Source organism: Emiliania huxleyi, assembly GCF_000372725.1.
Source record: "Emiliania huxleyi CCMP1516 unplaced genomic scaffold EMIHUscaffold_304, whole genome shotgun sequence".
Lineage (NCBI taxonomy): Eukaryota > Haptophyta > Isochrysidales > Noelaerhabdaceae > Emiliania > Emiliania huxleyi.
In genome coordinates this window covers 45,036-71,974 of record NW_005199735.1, presented here as the reverse complement: position 1 = coordinate 71,974, position 26,939 = coordinate 45,036, and the positions used below count along the sequence as shown (strand labels likewise).

The 26,939-nt window shown below is 64.3% G+C and overlaps 8 protein-coding genes across 8 annotated transcripts in view; 3 read left to right on the top strand and 5 right to left on the bottom strand.

Annotated features, from left to right (window-relative positions):
• The window catches only part of EMIHUDRAFT_74571 (hypothetical protein), a gene marked incomplete at both ends in the record, with an annotated part of 1,498 nt that extends 1,169 nt beyond the window's left edge, over positions 1–329 (bottom strand). Inside the window, one exon of the mRNA XM_005774909.1 lies at positions 6–329. Coding sequence (XP_005774966.1) covers positions 6–329 — 324 coding nt within the window. The remainder of the gene's footprint in view (positions 1–5) is intronic.
• A 4,327-nt stretch (positions 330–4,656) lies between these two features.
• Positions 4,657–7,551, bottom strand: EMIHUDRAFT_240212 (hypothetical protein; the record flags this gene model as incomplete). The annotated part of the gene is made up of 5 exons (XM_005774908.1): positions 4,657–4,782; positions 4,903–4,941; positions 5,357–5,497; positions 5,698–5,769; positions 6,937–7,551. The coding sequence occupies 5 exons, from the start codon at positions 7,549–7,551 to the stop codon at positions 4,657–4,659; spliced, it is 993 nt and encodes a 330-aa protein (XP_005774965.1).
• Positions 7,552–8,829: 1,278 nt separating this feature from the next.
• Positions 8,830–10,781, top strand: EMIHUDRAFT_116687 (hypothetical protein; the record flags this gene model as incomplete). Its single annotated transcript, XM_005774907.1, has 5 exons — positions 8,830–9,246; positions 9,571–9,665; positions 9,822–9,918; positions 10,015–10,066; positions 10,594–10,781. The coding sequence occupies 5 exons, from the start codon at positions 8,830–8,832 to the stop codon at positions 10,779–10,781; spliced, it is 849 nt and encodes a 282-aa protein (XP_005774964.1).
• Positions 10,782–15,044: 4,263 nt separating this feature from the next.
• On the top strand, positions 15,045–16,139 carry EMIHUDRAFT_469617 (hypothetical protein). Its single transcript, XM_005774906.1, has 3 exons — positions 15,045–15,347; positions 15,461–15,635; positions 15,706–16,139. Exons 2-3 carry the CDS (start codon positions 15,473–15,475, stop codon positions 16,089–16,091), a joined length of 549 nt encoding a protein of 182 aa, XP_005774963.1. The 5' UTR covers positions 15,045–15,347; positions 15,461–15,472; the 3' UTR covers positions 16,092–16,139.
• A 416-nt stretch (positions 16,140–16,555) lies between these two features.
• On the bottom strand, positions 16,556–17,364 carry EMIHUDRAFT_240206 (hypothetical protein; the record flags this gene model as incomplete). Its single annotated transcript, XM_005774905.1, has 2 exons — positions 16,556–16,878; positions 17,277–17,364. 2 exons carry the CDS (start codon positions 17,362–17,364, stop codon positions 16,556–16,558), a joined length of 411 nt encoding a protein of 136 aa, XP_005774962.1.
• A 110-nt stretch (positions 17,365–17,474) lies between these two features.
• EMIHUDRAFT_458134 (hypothetical protein) lies at positions 17,475–21,688 on the bottom strand (the record flags this gene model as incomplete). Its single annotated transcript, XM_005774904.1, has 11 exons — positions 17,475–17,582; positions 17,740–17,852; positions 18,040–18,148; positions 18,948–19,106; positions 19,222–19,531; positions 19,596–20,032; positions 20,122–20,242; positions 20,392–20,451; positions 20,586–20,675; positions 21,001–21,491; positions 21,683–21,688. The coding sequence occupies 11 exons, from the start codon at positions 21,686–21,688 to the stop codon at positions 17,475–17,477; spliced, it is 2,004 nt and encodes a 667-aa protein (XP_005774961.1).
• Positions 21,689–23,129: 1,441 nt separating this feature from the next.
• EMIHUDRAFT_444248 (hypothetical protein) lies at positions 23,130–24,418 on the bottom strand (the record flags this gene model as incomplete). The annotated part of the gene is made up of 2 exons (XM_005774903.1): positions 23,130–23,530; positions 23,630–24,418. Coding segments are annotated over 2 exons (1,110 nt in total), but the record flags the coding sequence as incomplete, so codon positions are not given.
• A 1,722-nt stretch (positions 24,419–26,140) lies between these two features.
• The window catches only part of EMIHUDRAFT_315693 (hypothetical protein), a gene marked incomplete at both ends in the record, with an annotated part of 9,788 nt that continues 8,989 nt past the window's right edge, over positions 26,141–26,939 (top strand). The window contains 2 exons of the mRNA XM_005774902.1: positions 26,141–26,539; positions 26,707–26,835. Of these exons, the coding sequence (XP_005774959.1) occupies positions 26,141–26,539; positions 26,707–26,835 (528 nt within the window). The remainder of the gene's footprint in view (positions 26,540–26,706; positions 26,836–26,939) is intronic.

Here is a 26,939-nt window from a genome sequence, read left to right as displayed (position 1 = left end):
AGAACCGCAGGGGCGGGGGGCGCCTCGTGGTCAAAGCGGCCGACGAGGCGGATGCAGTGCTTGCGGTTCTCCGGGTCCGCGTTGCGCAGCCGCTCCAGGATCGCAATCTCCTTCTCGCCCGCGCGGCGCATCATCTCGTTGTTGCGCTGCACCTTGACCGCCACCTCGGCAGGCTCGCCCTCTGCGGCGCCTAGCACGGCGCAGCGCACGACAGTGGAGAAGACGCCCTTGCCGAAGGAGCCGAGCACCTTGTACCGCTCGGCGAGCACGTCGCCCACCCGGTGCGCGTAGTACCCCTCCTTGTCGTCGTAGTTGTCGCCCCGGTCCATGGCGGCGGCCTCGTCTAGCTCCGCCTCGCGGTCGACATCTTCCACGTCGTCGTTGAACATGTCAAACCCGCCGCCGCCGCCGTCGGGGTCGTCCGCCTCCGCCTGATCCGCCTTCTTCGGCGGCGGCTCCCGCGGCTTCGACCCCTTCTCCGTCGACTTCAGGCGGGCAAGCATGAAAGCCTTGAGCTCCGACTCGCGCGCGCGCGCCTCATCGCTCACAGCGGCGCCCGGCACGGACCCCTGCGGCTTGGCCGTCGGCTCGTCTGACTCCGAGTCGCTGCCAGCCGCCTTGTCCGACGCGGCGCTCCTCGGCGGCTCCTCACCTGCAGGCGGAGCGGCAGCAGGCCCGCTCGGCGCACTGGTGGGCCCTGCGGCTGCCGCCCCCTTGGCAGCCGCAAGGCCGTTCTCAGCAGTGGGCGCAGCCTCCACCTTTGCTGTGGCCTTCTCCTCGGCCGGGGGCTGTCCCGCAGCCGGCGCTCCTATCGCAGGCTCTGCCGCCGACGACGGCCCCGCCGCTGCCGCCGCCGCCTTGTGCTTCTCGAGCAACGCTGCACGCCGCGCGCGCCTCTCCTCTATCAGCCGATTCTCCCGCGCCTCGTCGTCCTCCTCCATCATCTCGGCCTGCCTCTCCACGCGCTGGCGGTACTCCTCCTCCTCGCGGCGCTTCTTCGCCTCGAGGAGCTCCGCTTCCGCCGCCCCGCTTCCGCCGGGCGCGCCGCCTTGCGCAGAGGACGCGCCCTGCGCTTGAAGCGCCCGGGCGTTGGCGCCGCCGTCGGAGGCCTCGCGCGGCCGCTCGCGCGGCCGGTCTCCGCGCTCGCGGTGGCGCTCGCCGTCCCGCCGGTCGTAGTCGCGCCCCCCCCGTTCCCTGTCGCGCTCCCTGTCGCGGTCGCGCTCGCGGTCGCGCTCGCGGTCGCCCCCGCGCCGCTCCTCGTCGCGGTAATAGTCGCGGCGGTCGCGCGGCGCGCCGTCGCGTCGGTCGTCGTAGCGCGGCCGCTTGTAATCCCTGTCCATCGGCGGGCCTTCCCCGGGGGGCCCCCTTAGTACAAGGCGCAAGCAGGCAGCAAGCTGAGACGGCGCAAGAAAAACACGCGGGACAAGCTGAAGGAAAGGCCGCTAGACTGAGATGAGACCGCCAGTGGAGTTGGGATTCCACCGTGCATCGCGCTGCGAGCCTGTCGTGTCCCTTGTCAGGAGCAGGAGAGCCCCACCTGTCCCCCTGATCGTCCTTCCAAAATCCTGCTCGTGCAGGTGTGGGCCCTGTCCTCCTCCCCTATCCCTCGTTTGGGTTGTCTGTTTTCTTTCTTTCTTTCTGCCACCCGCACCGAAGATGAATCCCGGCCGACACGCGCCACACCACCCCGGTCCAATGCACACACACATGCATGTCGCGCGGCCCGCAGTCGGAGCAGTCAGTTCCAAAGTCGCAGGAGGACGTCAGGCTGCCGTAGCTAGAAAGGCCAACGAGCTGGCGGGAATGTACGGGGACTGCACTTTGGATGTGTGAGTGGGCGAGCGACGCAGTCGGCGAGGCGGCCATCGTGTGACTCTCAAATGATGTTGGGTCATCTGCTTGCGCACGAGGAGTGGATAGGGCAGGGCGAGGCCAGTGGGTAGTGCGGACGAGCGTACCCGGGTCGTCGCCGCGACGAGGAGGTAGGCAAGTTGGTCGCAGGCGGCTCGCGCGAAGCGCTCGGCCTTGTTTGATAGGCACAGAAAGAGGCGGATTCCCCTCTTGATTCAGCAGCGTCCCATTTATGCAAGCTACGTGCTCTCCAAACGAGGCGGCCCTTTTTTTGAGTTTTTGACACCCTTACTCAAAGAAAGAAAAAGAAAAATGAGACCGCAGCCGAACGAACGAAAGTGAGGCGGCGCATGCAAATGCAAGGAAATTCGCGAGAGCGACTTGCGGAGCGCGGTCTCATCAAGACGATCAATCTCACATCCCACAGCGGGCCGGCGAGCGGGCCGCCGGGGAGCTATGAAGCGCACCGAGCGGGCCGGATGACCCGTCGGCATGGGCTGCGGGCAAGAGAGCCCTGACCCTGGGGTGCGTGCGCGTTCGCAGGGAGGGGGCCAAATAAAGAACACACTCGGAGCTAGTAAATACCCTCGACTAGACGCGCCACGACCATGCGAAAAACGCCGCGCGTGAGACTTCCTCCAAGATCGAGCTTGCCATCGAGCGGGTGCCGCCGGCGTTCGTGCCCGGACGACGACGACGAGTCGATCAAACGAGCCTGGTGCCCCACAATCGCGTGTGCGCCGCCGCCAAATGACGCTCGTGCTCGTATATCTCTGGCTGCCAGCGTTTGCTGCCGGCTTCGCACAGCCGCACGTTCATCGTCCGCTGCTGCAACGCCGCGCGGGCCTGAGCGCTGCCAGAGCGGAGGCCGATGACGAGTGGCCGCTCGAGCGTAGGTGCTTCTAGCAATCGTACAGAGATGCTACGATTGCGAGGAGTGCTGCTCACAATCCTTCGACTTCTAGGATTGAGAGCGAGGCTGCTCTCAATCCTAGCGGTCTACAAAAGAAGGTTCACCGTCAGTGTGCCTGTGTCCCTGATCGTCCTTCCAAAATCCTGCTCAGGTGGGGACCTTGTCCTCCTCCCATCCCTCGTTTGGTTTGTCTGTTTTCTTCCTTTCTGGCATGGGACTGGCGCGAACTTTACGACGGCGTTGTCGCATATTGCTACTCTATGTAAATGTAAGTAGGAAGGAGAAGAACAGTCAGGCTCGGACTGGACACCGACGCGGTATGGGTGGACGCTAGACAGATGATCACGACACGCACGAGCGACACACAGACACAAACAAGCTCACAAGACACACAGCCAGCGGGCTGCCACACATCCTGAGTGGGCGTACACATCACTCAGGGCCACGTCCCCCCTGTCGCCCCCCCCAGCACTCCAAGGTGCCACAAGAACAACAACACAGACAGGCGACAGGGGCGAACGTGTGAGACTAGAGCAGGCTTGCTCCGCCTCTAGCAATCTCGTCGCCAGCCGCAAGGCATGGACGAGACCGTGTGTGGGGTCTTGTGAGGTGTCTATGGACGCCCTGCTCACAGGCTATTGGCCAGCCGCTAGCCCTAACTCGCACTCATGGGTGACGACAGTTCATTGGACGAGTGGTTGCGAGCAGAGGCGCGTGCGTGCTGAATCTAGATTGCTACTACGCTACTAGTACCGGAGCATGGCATCGCGGGTGCGATTCGCGACGGTGTCGCCGCAGGGATTTCCGCACTTTGTCTGAGACGGCGCCGCGCACGCCGGCGGCACCGCTTTGAGCAGTCAGCAGCATGATCGCAGCCGTCGCTGGCGTGTCGGACAAGCCTCGCATGCGCGTCGCGGTGGAGTGGCCACTTGCCACCTCTGTCAGTTTTCTGAAACGCCGTCTCGGCGTGATTTTTCGAGGCCTTGCTGACACGGCCACCCCTGTCAGTGTGCCTTGACGATCCCTGTCAGTGTGGGTGAACCTTCTTTTGTAGACCGCTATGATTGAGAGCAGCCTCGCTCTCAATCCTAGAAGTCGAAGGATTGTGAGCAGCACTCCTCGCAATCGTAGCATCTCTGTACGATTGCTAGCACCTACGCTCGCAATCCTACATCTTCTAGGACTAAGAGCAGCTCCGCTCCCAAGGTCCTACATCTTCTAGGACTAAGAGCAGCTCCCAAGGTGACTGGTGACGCCTACGACTACTACCAGCGCGCTCGCAATCCGAGCAAAGTCTAGTCCTACGACTTCTAGGATTGCGAGCGGGTCCCTCGCAATCGGTGCGATCACTGTTTGGATTGTGAGGAGACCCTCCCGGCGCGCTCACTCACAAGCGCTCGCGGCTGGAGCGATTGGGAGTGCCCTCTGTGCGAAGGCCGAAGTGCTCGGGTTGGCAGCGTGTCTATTTTCCAGCCCTGTTCACGTCGCAGAACGAGGCGGATTCCCCTCTTGATTCAGCAGCGTCCCATTAATGCAAGCTCCGTGCTCTCCAAACGAGGCGGTCCGCGCTCTCCAAATGAGGCGGCGCGTGGGTGTTTTCTTTGTTTGACATATAGGCGCCAAGAGGTCGTAGAGCGCGCGCGTATGTGTACTTTTACCTCCATCCAGGACTCCATGTCCATGTCCATGTCCATGTCCATGTCCATGTCCATGTCCATGTCCATGTCCATGTCCATGTCCATGACGTGTGTGTATGTGTCTGACTTTAAAAAGCACCAAAAAGGTGTGCTCCGTGTTTTTTGTAACCCCCCACCCACCCACCCCTCAAAAGATAGCGTCTCGCCTCGCCGCGCCTCGCAGCACCTCGCCCCGATGCCCCCAGACGGCCTGCGCTAGTAGTCGTTGGGCCGGATCCACTGCGTCGCGCCGGTGCCCACGTTGTAAAAGTAGTCGCGCCCGTCGGGCGTCACCCCCTTCTGCCAGCCCTCCGGCAGTGCGTGCTCCGCCTCGCCCCCTCCCTGCTCCGGCTTGGCCTGCGGCATCGGCGCCGGCCCCGCCTCTGCGGGCGGCGCCGAGGCCCCGCCACTCGGGCCGCTGTTGCCGCAGCTCTTCTTCTTGGTGCGCCGCACAGCCGGCACCTCCTCCGCCTCGCGCTGCTGCTCCTCGGCGGCGGCGGCCTGAGAGGGGGTGCGGACAGAGGCCGAGGTGAGGTGCGTCTGCAGTTGCCGCCACCAGAGCCCCGCCCCCCTCCGCTAGCCTGCTCGCGGTAGTATGCCGCCCACGACTTGAAGCGCTCAGCCTCGGCGTCCGGCTCGTGCCAGAGCCGCTGCGGCGGCCGGTACGCGATCCTGCGTCATGAGACACACCGAAGTCAGGGCGGGAGGACGGTCCCTCAGTGCCGTGTATTCGGAGCATCGCGCGTACACACGGGATACAGTGAATACGGCGGACTCCGGCGGACTCCCGCGGATTGGTTGTCCTCTCGAGCGCGAGTTGGAGTACAAGAATGCACAGTGTTCCGCTTCTAGGCCTCGATATCTGGGGGAGATCTGGGGAAATATGGGGAGATATGTCCTCCGCATCTAGGAGCACGATCCCGCCCTCCTCGTAGTACCGGTCGTAGTAGCGCCGCGCGGCGTCTTGCGGGGCGAGCGGCCGCCGCCGCTTCTGCCGCCGCGCCGCACGCGCGTCGCAAGCGCGCAGGAACGCCGCGACCGTCTCGACGGCAGTCGCCTGGGCGGGTCGGGTGTCGGGCGGGGTCGGGGGGGCGGGGTCGGGGTGGGGGGGGGGGTTGGGAGGGGGGGGGAAGGGGGGGGGCGCCAGGCAGAGGGAGGCCAGGGGAGGGGGCTGGCCAGCGTCGGAGGCATGCCAGCAAGAGAGCGGCCAGGGCTATCTGGAAGCGGGTGCAGCGAGGGCAGTGGCGGTGCCCACACCTCGCCGCTCAGCTTGACGGCGCGCTGGCCGCGGGAGGGAAGCTTTGCGAGGTGCAGCTCGACGCCACTCGCCTGCGGAAGGTTCGTGGAAGGTTCGTGGAAGGTTCGGAGAGGGTCGAGAGAGAGTCCAGGGGAGGGTCAGAGGAGGTCTGAGAAGGCCCAAGGGAGGCCCAGAGGAGGCTCAGGGAAGCAGTTCTGCGCTCCGCCGACCACCCTTAGGGTGCCCGGGGAATCTGGGGTTAGCCTCGGGGTAGCCTCGGGGAAGCCTGGGGGTAGCCACGGGGAAGCCAGGGGGGAGGGTCGCCTGCAGCTGCGCCACCGGACCGTCGTCGAGGAGCGACATGACGCCACCGACCGACATCGACAGCTGCAGCTCAGCCAAGACGGCCTCGCTTTCGCCCTCGCCCTCGCCCTCGCCCTCCTCGCCCGCCTCGCCCGCTCCCTCCTCGCTCTTGCCGTCTGCGCCGCCGGCCCCGGCATTCGTGCCGTGGGCCTTGGCGTCGGCCTTGGCGTCGGCCTTGCGGGTCTCCCGCCCGTCATCTCCAAGAATGGCCCTCGCCATCGCAGCGAGAGACCGAAGCGCCGTCTCGCGGACCTGGGGTAGGAGAGGGGTGTGTGAGCATATAGCCCGCTATCACGTTCGCCCAGGGACCCAGTGCGACGTCCGGCTGTCGTCGCTGTCTGTCTGCTCTCGACTCTCGTGTGCGTGATCGTGGGCCCGCGGTTGTGCCTCTGTGTGAGCGCGGGCAGCTGAGGGCGGGACGGGCCGCAGCTCTGTCTCGTGCCGTGCTGCTCGGGCGCATCGCGTGATTGCAAGGGCCGGGGCTACAGGGAGCAGGACTGCGACGCGGCTGAACAGCCGAGCTCGTGCCGCCTCGTGTGCAAGGTGGGGGTGCACGGCCCCAACTCTGCATCCAAGCCCGCATCCAGGCCCGCATCCAGGCCCGCATCCAGGCCCGCATCCAGGCCCGCATCTAGGTCCTCGCGTGCCTTCGGGTCCGCCGCCGCCGCCGCCGCCGACGGAGCAGGGGCCCTGCCTGGCGGGGGCGGGGGCGCCGCGCCGACGGAATGCATCGGGAGCGACGCCGGCGCCGGAAGCGGGCCGGAGAAGCCGGCGCGCTGCGTGCACAGCAGGGCTGAGACGGTCGGACGAATGCGCCGCGAAAGAGAGCGAGGGGCTGGCGAGGCTGCGCGGGGGGGAGGGGCGAGGGGGTGCAAGGGTGCAGGGCGCAAGCGCACCATCGCGTTTTGCGCCTTGACGGCGAGCTGCCAGTCGTCCGGGTTCAGCTTCGAGTTGACGTGCGCCGCTGCCGACTCTATCTGCTCGGCGGTCCCCTGGATTGTCACTGTCCGCGTCTCCTCGTCCTCGCCCGTCGCTTCGCGCGACACTTGCACGTGTGCGCCCGACTTGCTCATAATGTCGCGGATCGTCTCGCCCGCGCGGCCGATGATGAGCCCCGCCTTGTTGAAGGGGATCTCGATCACGCGCGTCTCGACAGTCGCCTGCACCGGCTGCGCAACCATCACCGTCGGGTTGGCGAGGACGTCCGCAATCATCTTGACGGCGTGCGCGACAATGGTGCGGACTCCCGTGACGATTGCGCGCCGCTCCGCGTCGCCCAGCTTGAGCTTAACCATCTCGATCATCTCGATGCTCGCGCCCGAGACGCGCCGAATCTCCTCTAGCGTGGCTCCGCCCTCGCCGAGCAGCGGCGCGAGCAGCCGATCCGGCACATCCACCACCTCCATGACCCGCCCGCCCGCAATGTCCACCATCTGCCCGGGGACAAGGGTGTGGGCCAGCTGCGTGTCCCCCGTGGCGAGAGGGTTGAGCCTCGGCGCGGCCCCGCTCATGAGCCCTTACCGTGCGGATTTTTCTTTTTCTCACGACACCCCGACTAAGGGGTAATTTTCGGTCATCCGTCAAAATATCTGAAGATCTGACCGGGGGATTCTCCCCAAACCTTGCTCAGCTGATCCAGCCTGGGGGGAAGGCCAGCCCTGGCCAAAGAAACCAGCACCTGAAACCGGCTTCCCTGAGCGTCACAGCTCGGTGATCGCGCCGGCCGGACACCACTGTAACGTCCGTTCCGGGCATTTGAACGCGACCTTCGGGGGCAAAGACATGGGCTCTATGGCTCAGACTGGACTCCTCTTGGTCCCTTCTGATGCCCTAGGCCACACCTGCGACCTGGGCCTTACCCGGGGTTCTAGGGGGCGGGCTGGGTTTGCCCCCCCCAACTGGCCCGAGGGACCTTAATCAACAAACGAGCTATTCTACCGGTTCCGCCACCTCATCTTTCAAAAAAGGCGGCTCCTCGCAGTTCACAGGTCCGGCTTGGGCGGCGCCGCCCCGCCGAGAGGAGTGGGGACTGCTTGGCCCCCGTCTCCTGGGGCGAGGTCCCCCAGTCCCCCATGGTGACGAGCTCCTCGGCCGCGAGGCGTGGGAGAGTGATGGCCTCGTGAGAAAGATTTTACGACATCCCACATGACGTCTGTTGTCTTGTTGTGCCCTTGTTTGTGTACTTTGGCACCTTTTGGAGTGCTGGGGGGGCGACAGGGAGAATGTGGCCCTGAGTTATGTGTGCGCCAACTCAGGGTGTGTGGCAGCCAGCTGGCTGTGTGTCTTGTGAGCCTGTTTGTGTCTGTGTGTCGCTCGTGCGTGTCGTCATCATCTGTCCAGCGTCCACCCATACCGCGTTGGTGTCCAGTCCGAGCCTGGCTGTTCTTCACCTTCCTACATACATACATACCAACTAAAGTGATGGGTGGTCCCGGGGTGGTACTCTCCTGCAACCACAGTCCTTCCTATGACATGGCAGGCCACTCTCAAGCCCTACAAGCACCAGATCACCCACTTGGGGAGGGTTGACATCGTGATTTCCGCGGAAAATTTCTTTTTCTGCTGTGAAAGTTCCAGCGTGGAGAGAGGGAAAAACCCGACGGGAGGGCCCAGACCTACCCTACCTACCCCGGCATGCTGTCCGCCCAAGCAAAAAAAGAATGGCGACGTCGACATCGGCGTGTCGCCTAAGGCTGAGATCTAGCCGATCGGGCCGAGATCGGGCCGAGAGGGGATCGGGTCGAGACAACAAAGAGAGGGGATGAGGCTCCTTTCTTTTTTTGAAAGAAATGCTCGTGCTGGCCTCGCCCGGCCTGTCCTCGCCACGCGGCGGCGCCGTCTCGTGTGTCGCCCGCTTGCGATCACCGAAACCACTCGCCCAGTACGAGGATCCTGGCCCGGAGCACCTGCGGACGGTCGATGGCTTTCTGGGAGAAACGGCCGAGACACTCCGCACTGTCTTTGATGAGCGGTTCGAAGAGCCACGGCAGGCCCACCCGATGCGCTTCTGCTGGGACTACTGGCACGTGCCGTCGCAGTACACGCTGCATCGGACGCAGGCTGCCTCCTACTTTGATGAGGACGCCTTTGCGGCGCTGACCGACGCGCTGACGGCGTTCGGTCAGCGCGAGCTGGGCTGCCGCGCCATCTCCCCGCCGTGGCTCTCCTTCTATGTGGACGGATGCGAGCAGCGGCTGCACGCAGACGTGCCGCAGGCCACAGCGTGGACCACGCTGCCAGACACTGCCAGACGCACTGCCAGAAGCCAGAACACACTGCGCCCAGCCAAGACGCCGCCTCGACACGTCCTCGAGACTGCCTCGACACGTCCTCGAGACTGCCTCGACACAAGATTGCCAGACACGGGCACTGCGGCCCTCAGCACGTCCTCGACACCACGCGTCCTCGCCTCCACCGTCTCTGAAGCCGCCTCTCTGAAGCGGCCTCTCTCCCCCGGTGTGTGTGTCCCGTGACTATCCCCCGTGACTATCCCCTATCCCCCGTGACTATCCCCTCCAACACCCCCCCAGGGACCCTTCGCCTTCGTGCTCTCGCTCACGCGGTGGGAAGAGCGCCGCTTCAGCGGCGTGCGAGACCTCGCTGCTGCGGCCGTCTCGACCAACACGTGAGTCGCCGGGAGCCATTTCCAGGCGGCGAGACCTCGCTGCTGCGGCCGGAGACGCTCGACTACTGGCGCGCGCGGCTTGGACGCTCGCCTCTCTCCTTCCCTCTCTCCAGCGGTGAGCGGAGCGCCTCTTCACGCGCCTGTGGCGGTGAGCAGGCGCGGCTTCGACTCGTCGGTCGGGCTCGAGCGAGGTGACCTCGTGGCGGAGGCGGAGATTACCCGAGATTACACGAGATTAGCCGAGATTAGCGAGGTGACCTCGTGGCGGAGGCGGAGCCGCTGGTTGAGCCAGCCGTTCGGCGGTGTGGACGGCGTCTCTTCACAGCGGCGCGCGCGGGTGTATGCACAGGTTCAGCCGCTGTTCGACCGGCTGACCGTCTTCGACGCGCGGTTGCCGCACGGTGTGGAAAGGGCCGAGGGAGGGCGAGACCCCAGATCGGCCGAGCTGAGCCGAGCTGAGCCGAGAGGTAGGCGTGTCGAGGGTCGAGGGGGAGCGGGACCCGAGGGGGGGCCGGCTGGTTCTGCACGGCTGGTTCACGGAGCCGGCCCCGTTCTCCGAGGGATCTCGCGTTGAGGAGGAGGAGCCAGGGAGACTGGCTGGACTGGCCACTGAGGAGTCGACGAGGCACGTTTAGGCGCTCTCACAGAGGAAGAGGTGGGGGAGGGGCTCGCCGCACCGCTAGAGGCGCCCGGCACGGAGATCCGCCGAGATCCGCCGAGATCCGCCGAGGTCCGCCCGCCCTCGCGTTGAGACTGCTCCTCTCCCTCACGAGACTAGGCCCTCTACGCCGAGATCTCCCCGCCCGCCGTCACGGGGCTGCTCGCTGTGCGGCTCGAGGTTGGCGCCGACGGCGCGTCCCCCCCCCCCCCCCCCCGCCCCTCGCCGACGGGAGCTAAGATCTTCACGGCGGCGCGCGGGTGTGAACAGGCACCGTCGCCGCCCTCCGCCACCTCGCGGACACGCTCGTCGTCGACCCGAGCCAGCTGCAGCGCGGGGCGGAGGCGGACGACGCGCGGCCGGCCGTGCTCAACGCGGTGGAGACGCACCTCGGCGGCGCGCGCTTCGCACCGAGCGGCGGCAACAGCAGCGTGACCGTACCCTTCCTGTTCGACTGACCGAGTGGGCGTGTTGTCCGCGCGCTGCGCACCGGCTCTTTTTCGAATCCAAATCGCGGAGAGACCTGGGGAGGTACTCGCACGCTTTTCTGTTTTTTTTCTGGCCGAGTCAACGCGCGATATGCCGAGGCGAGCCTCGGCGAGACTGCGTCAGCTGTTCCCACAGCAGGCTGGAAAGTACCTCGCCAGGGAGAGACTTATCTTGTTGAATTCTTTCCAAGCACCGAGCGCCGGAGCTGAATTGCTTCATGCATCTTGGGATGCTAAGGCAATTGAAATTAGAATGGAGATCGTATCGGGCAATTTCAGATGCCTCATCATCTCAAATTGCGGGTTCCCCGCCCCTGACGGCCCTCTCCGCACTCCGGGACGCGACGGTGTGGACTGGGGTGACGTGTGGAGAACTGGAGATGCGAGAGAGAGAAATTTTACCAAGATCCCTCACGCGCATGTCCCTAAATCCCATCTCGACTCAGAGTTTGACTGTCTCATTGATTCGTGAGAAACGACAAACACTACAAGCAAGGCCTACGCCTGTGCCACGCCGTCTCGAGGCAGCGATGTCCGCTGTAGGGGCCGCCGCACACCGGATTGTTCTCGCCGTAAAAGAGGTGGTACTCGCTGCTGAGTGCGGCAAGCAGTTTTGCCAGCTTCGGGGCGTCTCGCTTCAAAAAGTGCAGCTCGAGGAGCACCTGCTCGGTGCAGACGCTCGAGAGCCACGGCATCAGCGCTTTGAACTCGCATCCTTCGCAATCAATTTTCAGGACCGAAAGAGAGGGCTTGCTGGCATCGGCGGAGGACCGCGTGGTATGCTGCCGCTGGAGCCACACGCCCGACGACGAATAATCGAAGTTGCGATCCACAAAGCGCAGCCACGAGGGCAGCTGGTGACGAAGGTGCTCGCGAGCGCCCCCTAAGGTGCCGTCCCACGTCTCGAAGAGGCAGCCGGGGTACCGCCGCCGCATGTCGATCTCAAAGGCGGCGTCGCCGTTGCTTCCGACGCTCAAAACGCGGCAGGGTGTCGCCTCCGTCGTCGACTTGAGTGTCGTGTCACCCCGCTCCAAGCAGAGCATCTTGTATTGCTCGCCACCGCGCCCGACTCTCACCTGTTGGCTGCACGCCGACGGCATCTCCACGTATCGGCCAGTAGTAGTCTGACACTTCCATCCACGCCTCAGATCCTTGGGTCGTGGGGTACCGCATTGGCCAGCAGGCCTCGCTTCTCGCGGTTTCGCCGGCTGCACCCTGTGCTCGCGCAACAGTGTCGAGACGAGCGATGCGTCGAGGCCGGCGTGTCGCGTCGCCGATCGTCGGGCCGCCGACTCCAATTCGGATCCTCCCATGCCGTTGTCACCCTGCGTTTCACAGATTGATGTTGTGCGCAGCACGCTGATTGCCCGGAGTTCTGCTAGCGCATCGGTTCGATTCTCAAAAAAACGGTGAACCGCATCGACGGCGGCAAGCGTGGAGCCACAGCGCAGTGATGTGCGCCGACCGCTCGACGCGTTGTGAGTTGCAGTGGTGATGGAAAATGCGACGTGCATTTGTGGGTGTTGCTTTTGCGCGCTCTCCTCCAACCAGTCGTTTCCTCTCTAGTTTCCCGGGAAACTGCTTGCTGAACCGGAGCGTGTGAGCAGCGCAGCTTTCCTGCTCGCGAGCAGCGCTTGGCATGTGAGAGCTGAGGACGCGTCGGCGCAGGACTTCTTCGCGGACGTCAGTAAAGAACTTTGCGATCTGACAGAAGAAGAAATGGGCGGTTTATGGAAGAGGAATTACAGCGACAAATCTACATGGCTGCGTATGAGACGTATGCTCTGGACAGAGTACGAGACCAGGTATGAGGGTCTCACACGGGATCTGATTGAGGTGAGGTTACCTTTCGTACCACCTCGCAATCGTAGCATCTCTGTGCGATTGCTAGCACCCACGCTCGCAATCCTACATCTTCTAGGACTAAGAGCAGCTCCGCTCCCAAGGTGACTGGTGACGCCTACGACTACTACAGTTGTACCAGCGCGCTCGCAATCCGAGCAAAGTCTAGGATTGCGAGCAGCACTGCTTGCTCGCAATCCTAGCAACATGCCTCCGATTGCGAGCAGTAGCGCTCGCAATCCTACATCTTGTAGGACTATGAGCGGCGGCGCTCACAATCGTACCCAAGATCCGAGGATTGCTAGGAGCGCCCTCAAGGGCGAGCACTTCATTCAGCATGATTGCCAAAGTGTGCCCCAAATGCTGAGAGAGGCAGCCGAGGCACGATGAATGGCGCGCGATGCAAGTTCTGTCTCAGCGCGTTCAAGCTGATGGTGGATGCTGGTGGCCAGCCAAGTGCAAGGACGATCAGCGACCTGGCCAACGGCGTGCGCATGTGGCAGGCCTTCCTGCAGAAGCCGCCCAGCACGAACTGCTACGGGACGCGCTGGGACCGCAGCGACACCCAGGCGACGGTACAGGCGCTGTGGGTGATGCAGCACTACCCGGCTGCGCCGCCATCGGCAATGCCGCCGGGCACCTCGGCAGCAGCTGGCTCATCGAGTGGCTCTTCCTCGGCGTCCAGCGGCCGGCGCTGCGTCGGCGCTGCGGGCAGAGCCAACGGATGCGGCTGCAGCGCCGACTGCGCGAGCGCGTCAACCTGCGGCGCGGCCAAGCGCGCACGCGGGCCTCCCGTTCGCAGCGGGAGGGCATGCGGCGCCCTCGCAGCGGTGGAGATGCGGCTCGACGAGCTCGCGCAAGACGTGCTCTGCCTGCAAGCACGCGTGCGCACCAACGCGCAGCAGTTTGCGCGCGACATGCCCGCCCGGCAGCGCGCGGCATCGCCGAGCGCGTCCGCGCACTCGAGGAGATGCACCTCGAGCAGTAGCTGCAGGCGTGTACGGGGGGCTTTGCCCATTCGCATTCCTCGACGCCAAGACCATCGACCCTTGTCTCCGCTCGCTTAGTTTCTTCTTTTGTCGTTTGGTTGTTTCTTTTTATCTTATTTTCTCTCCCACTCGAGTTCTCTTGCTGCCGGCTCCGACACTCCGTCTCTCTATCCTTCCCAGAAGAAAAAGTATCGGCAAAAAGAAAAAAACCCCGCTCACCGCCCGCTCCGCACACCCGCTGCAGCGCGCTCTGCTCGACTGCGTCGTGGCCTGTCGCGCTCCTCCGCCGCATCGCAAGCGCACGCCATCGCCGCCGCTTGAAGCAGGACACCACACACTTTTGCGGCAGCGCAACGCGTCGCGCCAGTATGCGGCTCCTCCTCGCGTTGCTGTTGAAAAGCGGGTCAACGGCCGCTGACGACGCTGTGGCAGCAGTCACAGGCCGCACCACCGGCACCGGCACCGGTGGTCATGCACAGGCGCACAAGCGCTCTCCATCTTCTGTGCTTGGGACACTGGCCGACGCCAGGTCCTTCTTTAGCCATGCGCCTTACGATGCGCACGACTCCCAGCCGGCCGAGGGAATGCGCGCCGTCACGAGGCAGATGCTCCACGCCGTCCACGCGGTGAGAGGCGGGCAAGCGGGCGCTCGACTGCTAAGGCTGTTTGAGCGCCTCGGTGATGAGCGCAACTGCTGCGTGCGTGTGCTTGTCATTGGTGGGAGCAATGCATGTGGCGCTGGAAACGTCGGCGGAGTCTTTGGACGACGGCACTCGAACCTTGGGAAACCCGCCGGTATCAATGGCACTTGGAGCGCGGCGCTGATCCGCTATCTCAATGCGCGGAGCCAGCGCTGCTGCGCGACGGGTCACACGCTGGACAACCAGTGCATTAATGGGATGGGCACCTCGGGCTTCAACGCGCAGTTTGCCGGGCTGCTCGGTGCCAAGCACAAGGCGTCTCCTCCGAACCTGGTAGTCGTCGACACAGGCGCCTGTGAGAGATGCTGCTCATGGAGGGAAGTGGGTGAACGGTTGTCTATTCCCGTATTCTCAGGCGCCAACGATTTCAACAGCTTCGTCGAGGACGAGCTCAAGGGCCGCCCAACGAAGGCCGAGCTTCAGCACGGACACGTCCTCGACCGGCGGTCGCAGGCCCGACTTCGAGAAATCGAAGTCGAGACGGAGGCGCTGGCGCGGCGCATCCTACAGCTCCGCCCCACCACGGCGCACCTGTGAGTGGAAGATGCTGCTCACGCCTCTGTCTCTTCATATGTCTAGCTTTGACCAGGCGCTGCTGTACGTGGAGGACGCGTGGTTCAACAAGCTCACGTCGTCGCAGGTTTTTACCAATTGCGCCGCTCGATCACAGAGACATTACTGATACGGACGAAACACCGCAGGTGCTCGGTGCGTGGAACGAGCATCGGCCCGTGCTCGAGCGCCTCGGCGTCCCAGCTTGCCACTCGACGCTGCCGCTCGCGGCGCTCGACGAGAGGAACCGAAGCCACCCACTCGCGAGGCCGCAGGTGCTCGTCGACGTGGTGCACCTCTCGCGGTGGGGCCACCTGCTCACCGCCTTCTTCTGCGTTGCCGTGCTGCACGCGGAGGGAGAGGCGCTCTGGCGACACAGTGCCGCGCAGAGAGAGGCGCGCTGGCGGGCCAGCCTCGCGCTGCCTCCGCTCGACCCGTCCATTGAGGGGCTGGTAGCCCAAAGATGGCATACTTGTAGCAGTGCACGCACCCCTCGTGGCTAGGCTCCCGTGAGCGTGACACTGTGCACGCCATATTAACCGCGCGTTCGTCGCCATATAGGCTGGTGCTCGAGCGCATGACGACTCCCCTCGCGCTGATCGACTTTACAAACTCGCGAGGCGCGGGCATGGAGGCCGTCGTGCACGCCGAGGGGTGGGAGTGGCTGGCCCAGCACAAGCGCGGGGATGGGGCGTACATCTTCGACAAGGTGAAGCGAGGCGCGTCAATATACAGCACGGGCGCGCACAAGTTTGCAGCTCCAGCGGTGAGCGGGGTCTGTCAGGATTAGCCGCGATTAGCCGCGAATAGGCGGGCACAAGCTCGGGTACGTCGCGCGCAGGGGCGGCGCCAACTTCGTCGCCAACGTGACGGTGGAGACGGGCTCGCTCACCGTTGGGTACTTGCGCAGCTACAGCGGCGCCGCCTCGGTGAAGGTCGAGGTGGTGCGACGTGTGGGCGACGGCACATACCTCCCCCTTCCCGCCTCTCACCAGGCCTCAGAGGGTAGTGATTCGGGCGCCACCTTCCACCGCAAGTGGGCACACAACGTGTCTGTCCACAGCTCGAGCGTGCTGCGGTTGCGCCTACCCGCTTCGGGGGTGACTTCGGGGGCACCGGCCGCGGTGCTCATCCGATTCACGCTCATCGAGGGGAATGATGTGCCCTTCACGCTGTATTCGGTTCAGTCGTGTTGACTGTTGAGATGTAATTCGCGTTCAAGATCAACGCTTTCGTAGAGATCAGTAGTACAGCTACAGGGGTCAGGCTCAGGGCGCGTAGCGCGGAAAATGCCATGTAGGAAATGCCACAAGGGGGGGGGGGGGGGGGGCACTTTATCTTTAATGCCGCGGGGGCTCTGCGCGCGCCCCCCCTCACACAAGGCTCACTGGGGCTCATCACGAGAGCACCACATGTGCCTGCAATGTGCAAAGAGACTCTCCGTCGCACAATACCCTTATTGTGAATTATTCAATACGCTCTCTCATCCGTTCTCGAGAGAAGAGGCCCCACCCACCACCCAGAAGAGCCGCCCTTGGGCCCATCAAAAGGGCTCTGGAAAAAAGGGACTGCAATAGAAGACGCCCAACCAATCTTGCTGCGCAAGAACCATACGTCCTCTAAAATTCGCAAGTATGGAAGCGATGCAATGAGAATGTCTTCAGTAGTGGACGCCCCACACCTTCCCTTGCTCCAGCACCGGCGCCTCCGCCGCTCCCTTCGGCGCCATCGCCTTGTCGGGCCCTCTGCGCGCCACCGCCGCCTCCTCGACGACGAGCCGCGCGCGCGTCCGCCGGCCGAGCCACGCGCGATGCAGCAGCAGCAGCAGCAGGCCGCCCAGAAACGACGCGAGCAGCGCGTAGCCCGCGCCGCCGCGCACGACGTTGAGCGGGTTGCCGCTGATCGGAGGGGCGTCGAAGCGGTCCGCCACGGTCACGCGCGCGAAGCAGGCCGCGAGGACGGAGAGGTGGCAGCCGACGAGGCCTACGGGGAGGACGCCGAGACGGCTCGCGGGAGGCGCCGGGCAGGGCGGAGAGACGGCAGCCGACGAGGCCCGCAGCGGCGGCGGTCACGGCGAGCACGCGTGCAGCAGCCGGGTAAGAGGCGTCGCGCCAGTCGGAGGCGTTGCGCCAAGCGGTCGCGTAGAGCGCGCGTGCCTGGCGAGAGCGGCAGCAGATGTGATCTCCTTCCGGTGCGAGGGGAGGGACTCCTAGGGCGCGGTCGCTCTCCCAGCAGCCCGGACCCAGCCCGGACCCCGTGATACGGCCGGTGACAGTGTGCCTCGTGTCGGCTCCCAAGCCAATCGTGTGCAGCGTGTGTGTGTGTGTGGGCCCGTCCTCCGTGCTAGGAGGTGTGTCACACTGACAGACAGACTGACTGACAGGTCGCGTAGAGCGCGCGCGCCTCGTCCAGCGCGGCGACCTCCTCGTCGATGGGCAGCGCGGCGATCTCCGCCTGACCTCGGACCATCGCGCGTCACATCGGGCGACCTGAACCTGCACACGTCCTCGATGGGACAGCGCGGCGTATCTCCGCCTCGGCGCGCTCGGCTAGCCTCGGCTAGCCTCTCCTTGCCTCGGCTACTCTTGGATACTCTGCGCCTCGTAGGCGGTTGCTGCGTGTTCGATGACGGCGACGAACCCGACCGACGCGCCCATCTGGGTCGCGAGCATCGCCATCGTCATCGCCTAGTCATTAGTTATGGTGATGTCAGTCATCAGCACGTCAGGTTGCGATCACACGCCATCGTCCATCGCCGAAGCGGCCAGGTCCCAGCCAGGCCGGTTGGCCTACGGGACATGTCGCCGACGCGTCCTGGACATGTCGCGGACATGTCCCGGTAACGAGAGGCTGGTTGGCCATGATGAGCGCGCTGCCCATGGCGGTGGAGGGGAGGATGAGAAGGACGACCGGGATGGAGCCGAAGAGCATCTTGGGGCAGGAGAGGCCGAGGATGCCTGCTCACGGCCACGGCTGTGAAGAGACGGCTGTGAAGAGACGCGGCTCGCGTCTTGGGGCGGGAGAGGCCGGAGACGGGCAGGCAGAGAGAGGGAGCGAGACGGGCGCGTGTGGTGAGGTATTTGATCAATTGGCCGCGAGTGGCCGGGATCGGCCGGATACCGCCGAGAGTGGCCGAGATAGGACCGAGATTGTCGGAGGTGCCTGTCAGGACGGAGGTCGGCCAGTCCGGTCCTCCACAGAGCACGACTGTCTTGCCAAAGGTGCAGCCGCGCTGCGTGAGCACGAACCGCGCCTGGCAGCGTGGGGGAATCAGAAGAGTCATGAATCATAGAGAGGATGCCAACAATGATATGAGACGGACGGGACGCGCCCGCACGGAGAGGGCCGAGCTTGTCATGCGCGGCTGTGTCTCGGCTGTATCTCGGCGATGCCTCGGCGATGCCTCGGCGATGCCTCGGCGATGTCTCGGCTATGCCTCGCCGCGCGGATGAAGGACGAGTTTGTCTGGCATGCGGCGCGGATCTCGATGCGAGACCCCATCCACCGGCCGATGACCTGCCAAGAGATAGCCGAGAGATAGCCGAGAGATAGCCAAGAGATGGCCGAGAGATAGCCGAGAGATAGCCAAGAGATAGCCGAGAGATAGCCGAGAGATAGCCAAGAGATAGCCGAGAGATAGCCGAGAGATAGCCGAGAGACAGCCGAGAGACAGCCGAGAGATAGCCGAGAGACAGCCGAGAGATAGCCGAGAGACAGCCGAGAGACAGCCGAGAGATAGCCGAGAGACAGCCGAGAGACAGCCGAGAGACAGCCGAGAGATAGCCGAGGTCCCGTCCACCGGCCGATGGCCTGCTGCTGCAGCACGATGGCGCAAAACTTGAGCAGGCAAGCGACCTGGTTGGGGCGGCGAGGGAGAGGTCGGCAAGGGAGGAGGAGGAGGCGGGGGAAGGGGGATCCGGCAAAGGAGGTGCAGGCGGCGAGGGGGGGGGGAGGCGGCGAGGGCGGAGGCGACCTAGTTTGGGGGAGCCAGAACAACGCGAGTGAGGATGGCGGTCCGCGTGATGGCACTGTCTTGAGCGGGGGCGTGCGACCGACACGGCGAGGGCGACGCCGAGCCAGTACGAGGGCGGCGCGTGCGGGGTGGGGTCTGCAAGCTCCTCCTCGCTCATCACCGCGCCAGTGAGCAGCACGCCGGAGCACACATAGACGGGGATGCCGGGGATGACCGGGACGAGGAACAGGACGATGCCCTGCGGCAGAGAGAGGAGCCCTTCCAGGGAGTGTCTCGGGAGTGTCTCGGGAGTGTCTCGGGAGTGTCTAGGAAGGGTCTAGGAAGTGCCTCGCCTGCAGCAGGAAGAGGAGGACCACGAGGCCGAGGGGGAGCCCGGCGAGCACCGCGCTCAGCCAGCAGAGAAACACGACCACAAACTTGGCGACCACGACCGACATGCAGAGGTAGCCCTGGCAGAGGAGGGCGACCTTGCTGCAGACGGAGCCCCAGTGCACTGACAGCTTCGTCAACCGCTCATGCGTCTCTGCGGTGACGATGCCGCCGCGGGACGCCTTGCTCGAGCCGCGCAGCCACCGAGTCGCCTGCTTGCCAGCGAGCAGCAGCGCGTACGCAAGCAGCGGCAGCACTCCGACACAGATGACGAGGGCGACGCACCACTCGTACCTGTTCACAGCCGGAGGTGTGGAGAGCAAGCGAAGGACTGGCGAGAGCGACGCGCCACTCGTACCCGCTCTCGATGTACCGCAGACCGCGCTGCACCCACGCCGCCTCCGCCATCGCTCTTGCGAACGTCTCCCAGCCCAGCGTGCCTCCGACGAGGAGGAGCGCGGCGGCGACCAGGTTGAGCATCGCCACCGAGACGATGTGCGAGAGGCCCATCCCCGCGCCTGTGAGGAGAAGCCACAGCCATAAGATGGAGCTGGTGTAGTACTCAAGCGCACTCCGTCTCCCCCGCGCCGGCGATGGAGGCGGCGACGTACATGCCGAGCCCGGCGACGGAGATGGCGCCTGCACAGCCACACCAATCACAGTCCGAACGAGCTGTACCAGTGAGCACATGCCGAGCCCGGCGACGGAGATGGCGCCGACAAACAGCTTGACGGCGGCGGCGTCGGCCTCTGCGTTGGTCTCGGAGGCGAGCACGCGCGCGAGGAAGCGGCACACCTGGTCATGCGCACAGGAGGAGTCTCATCCGTGTGCGTGTGCTGTTGTGGGTCTCGACTCGTGTGCGTGTTGTGGGTCTCGCGGCACACCACGGCAAAGACGACGAGCGAGATCCCGACCAGCAGCGGGAAGAAGAACCAGCAGAAGGCGGCGTCGTAGCAGTCGATGTCGTTGTACGAGGCGGTCGCGTTGAACGGCTCGCAGCCCAGCCTGCTCAATGATCACTTACTCATTCATCCGTTGTTCATGAGGCGGTAAGGTAAGGGCTCGCCAACCCGGCCTGCATATTCAAGAGCAAGAGGAACTGACCACAAACACGATGATGATTAGAGTCATGTTCATAAGGCCCTCGTCCCCGCCTGCCCTCCCAGTACGCCTTGACCGGCCCACCCCACAAGTTGAGCCACTCCTCGTCCCACCTACGACAAAAAGAAACCCTTCCCAAAAAAAGAAGACGGCGAAGGCGCAAACCAGTCCTCGTCCCACCTACAACAAAAAGAACCCCCTCGGCAAAAAAAGAAGACGCGAAGGCGCAAGCCAGTCCTCGTCCCACCCGGTGCGCAGCCGCGACGCCGGTGGGGGAAGCACCGCCACCCACAGCGCAAAGTAGGTCAGGCTCAGCGCGGCGGCGACGGCGACACTCCTGCAGACGCATCTCTAGATCTTCGTATGTGCAGGGTTCTTTGTGGGTGTGGTCGGCGACTAGCCGGGGTAGCGACGGGGATGGTGACGGTGACGGTGGCGAGGGAGAGGAAGGGGGTCCATTAACACCAGACAGCGAGAGGGGCAGGGAGGAAAGGGGGAGAGAGCAGCAACTCATCTGCATCGGGCGTCTCAGGTCCGAGCGGCGGCGGCGACGCGCCTGCTCAGGCCGCGCATGTACGCTGGAGCGGGCGGGCGGGTGACGAGGCCGCGCCGGACGGCAAAGGCGGAGGCGGGGATCGCGTAAAAGCCTGAGGGCCAGAGACTCAACGACCGTGACTGGAGTCAGCCGGCCCTGCTGCAGTAGACGCCGTGGCGTGGAGACGCCGAGCTGCAGCGGTGCGAATGGGTAGACGCGCGTCGCCAGCGAGCAGGCGACGGCGGCGAGCAGCACCGCCAGCGCGATGCACAGCCGCCGGACCACCACCATATACGATTTCGTCCATCGATGAGCGTCTAGCATCCAGAGGAGGAGGCAGAGGAGCAGGCAGGCGTCGGCTGCAGCGTACCATGGGTATTTGAGGTCTTCGAGGAAGAGGTAGGTCACATCGCCGAAGCCGGCCACTGAGAAGGCGAGGTTGAGCACGAGCGTCGGCGCCATGACCGAGAGGAAGGTGAGGAGGCCGTCGCTGATGGAGTACGAGTAGTCCGGCGCCCGCTCTTCAGCGCGGCCGCCGCTGCTCGTGTCCATGTCAAAGTCGAAGCGAGTGAAGCGCCGCGTGGTGACGACAGTGGAGGTGGACGAGCTCTTCGCCGCCTGGGACGGCGGCGAGATCTCTCGGCCGGTGCGAGAAAGAATTTTACAACGCTCGCACAACACTGGGCACGGGATTGCCTGCACGCGACCCGCACTCACGGACTCCATACCCGAAAGAAAGAGAAGGGAGCTCGCGGGAGAGGTGACGAGTGAACTACAGGTAGTGGGGAAGGCAGCCTCGATGGCCATACAGACATGGGTGCGAAACAACGACAAGACCAAGGCACGGGCAGAGGAACGAGAGAAGAATATAGGGTGGATAAAGCGCCTGTTCACGGCATGGAGGGTGAGCCACACCGAACGTACCGAGCGAAGAGCCGAGCGGAAGGAGGACGGGGAAGATGACTCCGAGGAGGACGAACCAGTGGAAATCCAGTTGTCAGATGTCACGATGCATCCGAAGGGGACCCCAGCGCCGGCATCATCCGTAGAGGCACGAGTGTTCGAAGAGAGAGTGGACCTGAGCAACAACATGACCTGGAGGCAAATGATCGGAGTGGGAGTCAGAAATGTGGTCCTTGCGCGAGGGGAGCTGATACGCCGCGAGGAGGACGGAGTTGCGCCGAAAGGCAAAAGAAACCGCGAGAACAAGGGACCGGCAGGCGGCGGCGTCACAGGACGAGGCAGAAGAGAACGACGCGACAGAGGAGGAAATGACAAGGGAGAGAACGACGAGAGTGGGACGACCGCGAGGTGGCATGAAGGTTGCAGCGAGAAGCAGCGAGAGACTGCGAAGAGAGATAGGAAGAGGCAGACTCCCTAGGGTGGGCGACGGCTAGCGCACCACACACCTCTCCTTAAAATCCCTGTGTGGTGGCGGCGTGCCGTCCTCCCATCCCTCCCTTGTTGTCTGTTTTCTTTCTTTTCTTTGGGCACGGGACTGGCGCGCACTGGCACTAACACAGGTACACCACTGGAGCCGCCTAAGCGACTCCCGCGAGGACGGCGAGGCACTTAGCTCCGTGCACTCGACCGCCCTCGCCGCTGGCAAGCTCATTCACAATCTGCTCTGCGATGGCCGTGTGAAGAACGACTGAGATGCGCTGCTTCTGCAGCCCCAGCCAGCTCTTGGTGGTCCAAGTCACCTCATCGAGGTACTGGGCCCGCGTCAGCTTGTTCTGCAGCACGTTCGCCGCCCCCCAGAGGATCTCGCCGACCCCCTTCCCAAACCCACCGAACGCTTCGAACAGCAGCACAGCTGCACTTCGAGAGAGAGATTTTTAGCAATACCTTAATGTGATGTTACAGGTGGGTTACAATACCAAACAACTCTAACACTCACACGTAATTTGGGGCCTGGGTTTTGCACTTCGACGCCCTTGTCTTCCCTGGCGTAGCGATACTCGCCGCCATAGGACGGCATGCGGCGATCGCCGCCCACTACCCTGCCCCCCCTAGTATGCCATCGACCAGTCCCCTGCCCCCTCTCGCCCTTGCTCTTCTTCTCTCCCTCCATTCCCTCGCCCCCACCCCCCCATACCCCTCACACTCCCCTCCATCCCCCTCCCCCTCCCGCCCTCGCCTCCCTCTCCCTCCGCGCGGTAGGAAGAATTCTGGGATGCGACTGCATCTCACAGCAGACTGGCGAGAAGAATTTAACGAGCCGCAGCACATGCACATGCACAGTGCGTGCACAAGTGGCCTTTTTAACAGCGTTCAAAAATGGTTACTCTCGAACCCCCACCCCCCCCCCACCCAGCGTGACGCGTCACCCTAGACTACCACGTACTCCAAAAGCACACCCCGGTGCGGAGGGGCAGCTTAGGCAGCAAAGCCGAGCAGGTCAACGCGGAGGGGCAGTCTAGGCAGCAAAGCCGTAGCAGGTCAACGTGTAGGGCTTCATCCCAAAGGACGCGATCAGTTCGCCCATCTCCGCGGCCTCCTCCGCCGTGGAGACCAGCTTCGCGTCGTCGGACTTGATGCTCCCGGTGACCATCGCCATGTCGAGGCCGCCGACGAACTGCGTGTACATCTCGGGCTCTTCGAAGATTTCGATCACGAGGGCGGTCGTGCCGTCCGCGTCCCACGCGGCGCTCCAGCTGCGAGGCGGGAGGCGAGAGAGGCGCGTGAGGGAGTCCGAGGGGCGAGACGCGCCGGGCAGGACGTGGGGCGAGAGGCGTGCGGAGCGGCGGGCTCACTTGGTGAAGCCGGCGGCCTTTGCCTTGGACGCGACGTGCTCGTGTGCCGCGTCGACGTCCGCCTTCGTCTTGCCGTCCGCGATGGATTGGAGGGCGCACACGATCATCTTTGGGGCCTCGTCCCAGTCGGACGGGACGCTGACCGCCGTTGCCACGGTGAAGGTCTCCATCGCAAAGTTCTTGACCAGGTCGCTCATCTCCGCGGCCTGCTCCTCGGTGCAGAGCAGCTTTGGCGCCTCGAACTTGATGCTGGCAGAGACCGTCTCGAAGTCGAGCTCGTCCATGAAGGCAAAGTACATGTCGGGCGAGTCGAAGACCTCGGTCACGACGGCGGTGGTGCCGTCCGCGTCCCACGCCGCGCTCCTGGGAGGAAGGGTGGGGGGGCGGGCTGGGCAAGGGGCAAGCGAGGCACGCGAGGGGTGGCGCAGTGGCGCGAGGGCGGCGGCGGCGAGGGCGGCGGCGGAGAGGCGGCGGCGGCGCCAGCTGGTGAAGCCGGCGGCCGCTGCCTTGGACGCCATCTGCTCGTGAGCCGCTTCGACGTCCTCCTTCGTCTTGCCGTCCGCGATGGTCTGCATAGTGTGCACGACCATCCTGGAGGCCTCGGCGGGCTTCAAAAAGCACTTGCAGCAGCCGCCCCAGGATTTCTTCTGCTCGGGTGGCTTGACCTCGGGCTCGGGCTCGGGCTCGGGCTCCTCCGCGGCCTTCTCTAGGGCCTTCTTGGCCTTGTATTCGTCCTTGAGCTTCTTCATGTACGCAGTCGAGGGCTTGGGCTCTTTCGGAACGACAGGACAGCTCATCGGTGTCATCGTCTGCGGCAAAGGGAAAGTTGGTGAGGTGCGGCGGCTGTGGGCGGGGTGCACGGCCGGGGCGACGATGGTGCTAGCGCTCGTCGGCGGCGGCGAGCAAAGGAGGCGCACCTTCCTGTGTCTTGGCGCTCGAGGTTCAGGGGTCGGTCACAGGCGCTGCCAGCGGTTTTTTTATTGCCCTCTTGACCGTTCGAACACGGCACAGGGTAGCAAAATCGCCAGACGCGAGACCGCAGAACAATCCTTGGCAGTCCTTCGAGTGATTGTGAGTGTGTGTCGCTCGAGCGTGCCGTCCTCTCCTGTCCCGCATCCACCCATACCGCGTTGGTGTCCAGTCCGAGCCTGGCTGTTCTTCACCTTCCTACCTACCTACCGGGTGAACCCAACCACGAGATAGAGCTCATGTCTGTGCATGGAGAAAGCTAGAGCCCTCACAACAGTTGCTTGCCCTGTTGCCCACCCCCCCCACTTCCCTGGTATCCCTGCCTATAGATAACGGACGGTGTGGCCCCATATTGAGCAATGAGGAGGCTGTGGAGCTTGTGCGCAGCGGGCGCAGCGCAGCCGGCGCCATCACCTACGGCTGGCTCTCTGCTGGTGACCCGGATCCTACGGGATTCGGCTGGCGGGGCGTGCGTCGCGACGCTGCAGGGCCATGGCGGCGACGTGCTCGCGCTCGCGCTGTCGTCGGACACCGGCACAAACTCTACTCGGGGAGCGACGACAAGTTGATCAAGGCGTGGCGGCTGAATGAGGGCGGCGGCCGCCGGGCATGCGTCCTCATACTCGCACTCGCTCCCAAGAAGCACGAATCTCAAGTTGTGCTCTCATCCTGCGCCTTCCTTCTCCCAGCATGTACTCGCGGCGCTGCGCTAGGCGCTGCGTTTTTTCCCGCGGCTGTGTGGGGGCCGGCCAAAGAAAGAAAGAAAACAGACAGCCCAAACGAGGGATAGGGGAGGAGGACAGGGTCCCCACCTGCACGAGCAGGATTTTGGAAGGACGATCAGGGGGACAGGTGGGGCTCTCCTGCTCCTGACAAGGGACACGACAGGCTCGCAGCGCGGTGCACGGTGGGATCCCAACTCCACTGGCGGTCTCATCTCAGTCTAGCGACCTGCCTCCAGCTTCTCGCTGGCAGTCTCTCACTACCACAGGCACACTGACACAGGGTGGCAGGGGCGGCGGCATGAGTCTCCACATACCATGCGGGCCTCGCTAGAGGTGCGGCGTGCGGCCTGAGGGGGGTGCCTGTGGCCGGCCGGTTTCTTTTATTTCAGGCCGCAGATTCTTTTCGAGTTTGTAAAATTCTTTCGTGCCCATTGTAAAGAAAGAAAGAAAACGGACAACCCAAGGGAGGGATGGGAGGACGGCACGCCGCCACCACACAGGGATTTCGTGCCCAGTGTTGTGCGAGCAAAATTGTTAAATTCTTTTCGAGTTCGAGCGCGAATGGCCGGCGGTACATCAGCATGCCTCCCTGCTCGCGCCCCCTCCTCTTCCCCTGCGCACGATGCATCAGCGCGATCCACGTCTCGCGCCACCGACTCGCGCGTGCTCCCTCCCACCGTCCCATCGCGGCACCATCTCGTCATCATTTCAGCGGCGGGCGTGTCAGCGCCTGTCGTTATTGCCATCACTCGCGCGCTGAAGGGTCGCTCTGCCTTGCCCCGCCAGGCTGCTGGCACTTTGGCTGCCGCGGCGTCCCATGTCCTCTCCTTCGATACAAGCGCTCTCGCAGGAGGTCGTGAACCGCATCGCCGCGGGCGAGGTGATCCACCGGCCCTCCAGCGCGCTCAAGGAGCTGCTCGAGAACTCCCTCGACGCCGGCTCCACCTCGATTTCGGTCACCTCCAAGGCGGGCGGGCTCAAGCTGCTGCAGATCAGCGACAACGGGCACGGCATCCACCGCGCCGACTTCCCGCGCGTATGCGAGCGCTTTGCCACCTCAAAGCTGCGCGAGTACGAGGACCTGTCGCAGATCGAGACCTTCGGCTTCCGCGGCGAGGCGCTCGCCTCGATCTCGCACGTCGCGCACGTCTCCGTCACCTCCATGACAGCCGACGCGGCGTGTGCGCACCGCGCCTCCTTCTCGGACGGGCTCCTCGTGCCGCCGAAGCCCGGCGAGCTCACTGCTCCCTCTCACCTCACCCCTCCACTGCCCACCCACCCACTGCTCGCCACTGCTCACCCCTCCACTGCTCGCCACTGCTCACCCACCCACTGCTCACCACTGCTCACCCCTCCACTGCCCACCTCACCCCTCCAGGCGAGCCCGCCGAGCCGCGTCCCTGCGCCGGCACGCGCGGCACCACGATCGCGGTGGAGGACATGTTTTACAACGTGCCGATGCGGCGCGCCGCGATGAAGGGGGCCGGCGAAGAGTACTCAAGGCTGCTCCAGGTGGTGCAGAGAGAGACAGAGCAGGGGAAGGGGGGGGGGGGGGATGAGGGAGGGAGGGAGGGAGCGAGAGAGAGAGAGAGAGGGAGAGAGAGAGAGAGAGAGAG

Bases quoted from the DNA above. Each gene is read 5' to 3' on its own strand.
- EMIHUDRAFT_469617 (XM_005774906.1), top strand. From the start codon at position 15,473: ATGACGACTCCCCTCGCGCTGATCGACTTTACAAACTCGCGAGGCGCG. The intron at 15,636-15,705 runs GCGCGCACAAGT...AGCCGCGAATAG, and splicing joins CGCGTCAATATACAGCACGG to GCGGGCACAAGCTCGGGTAC.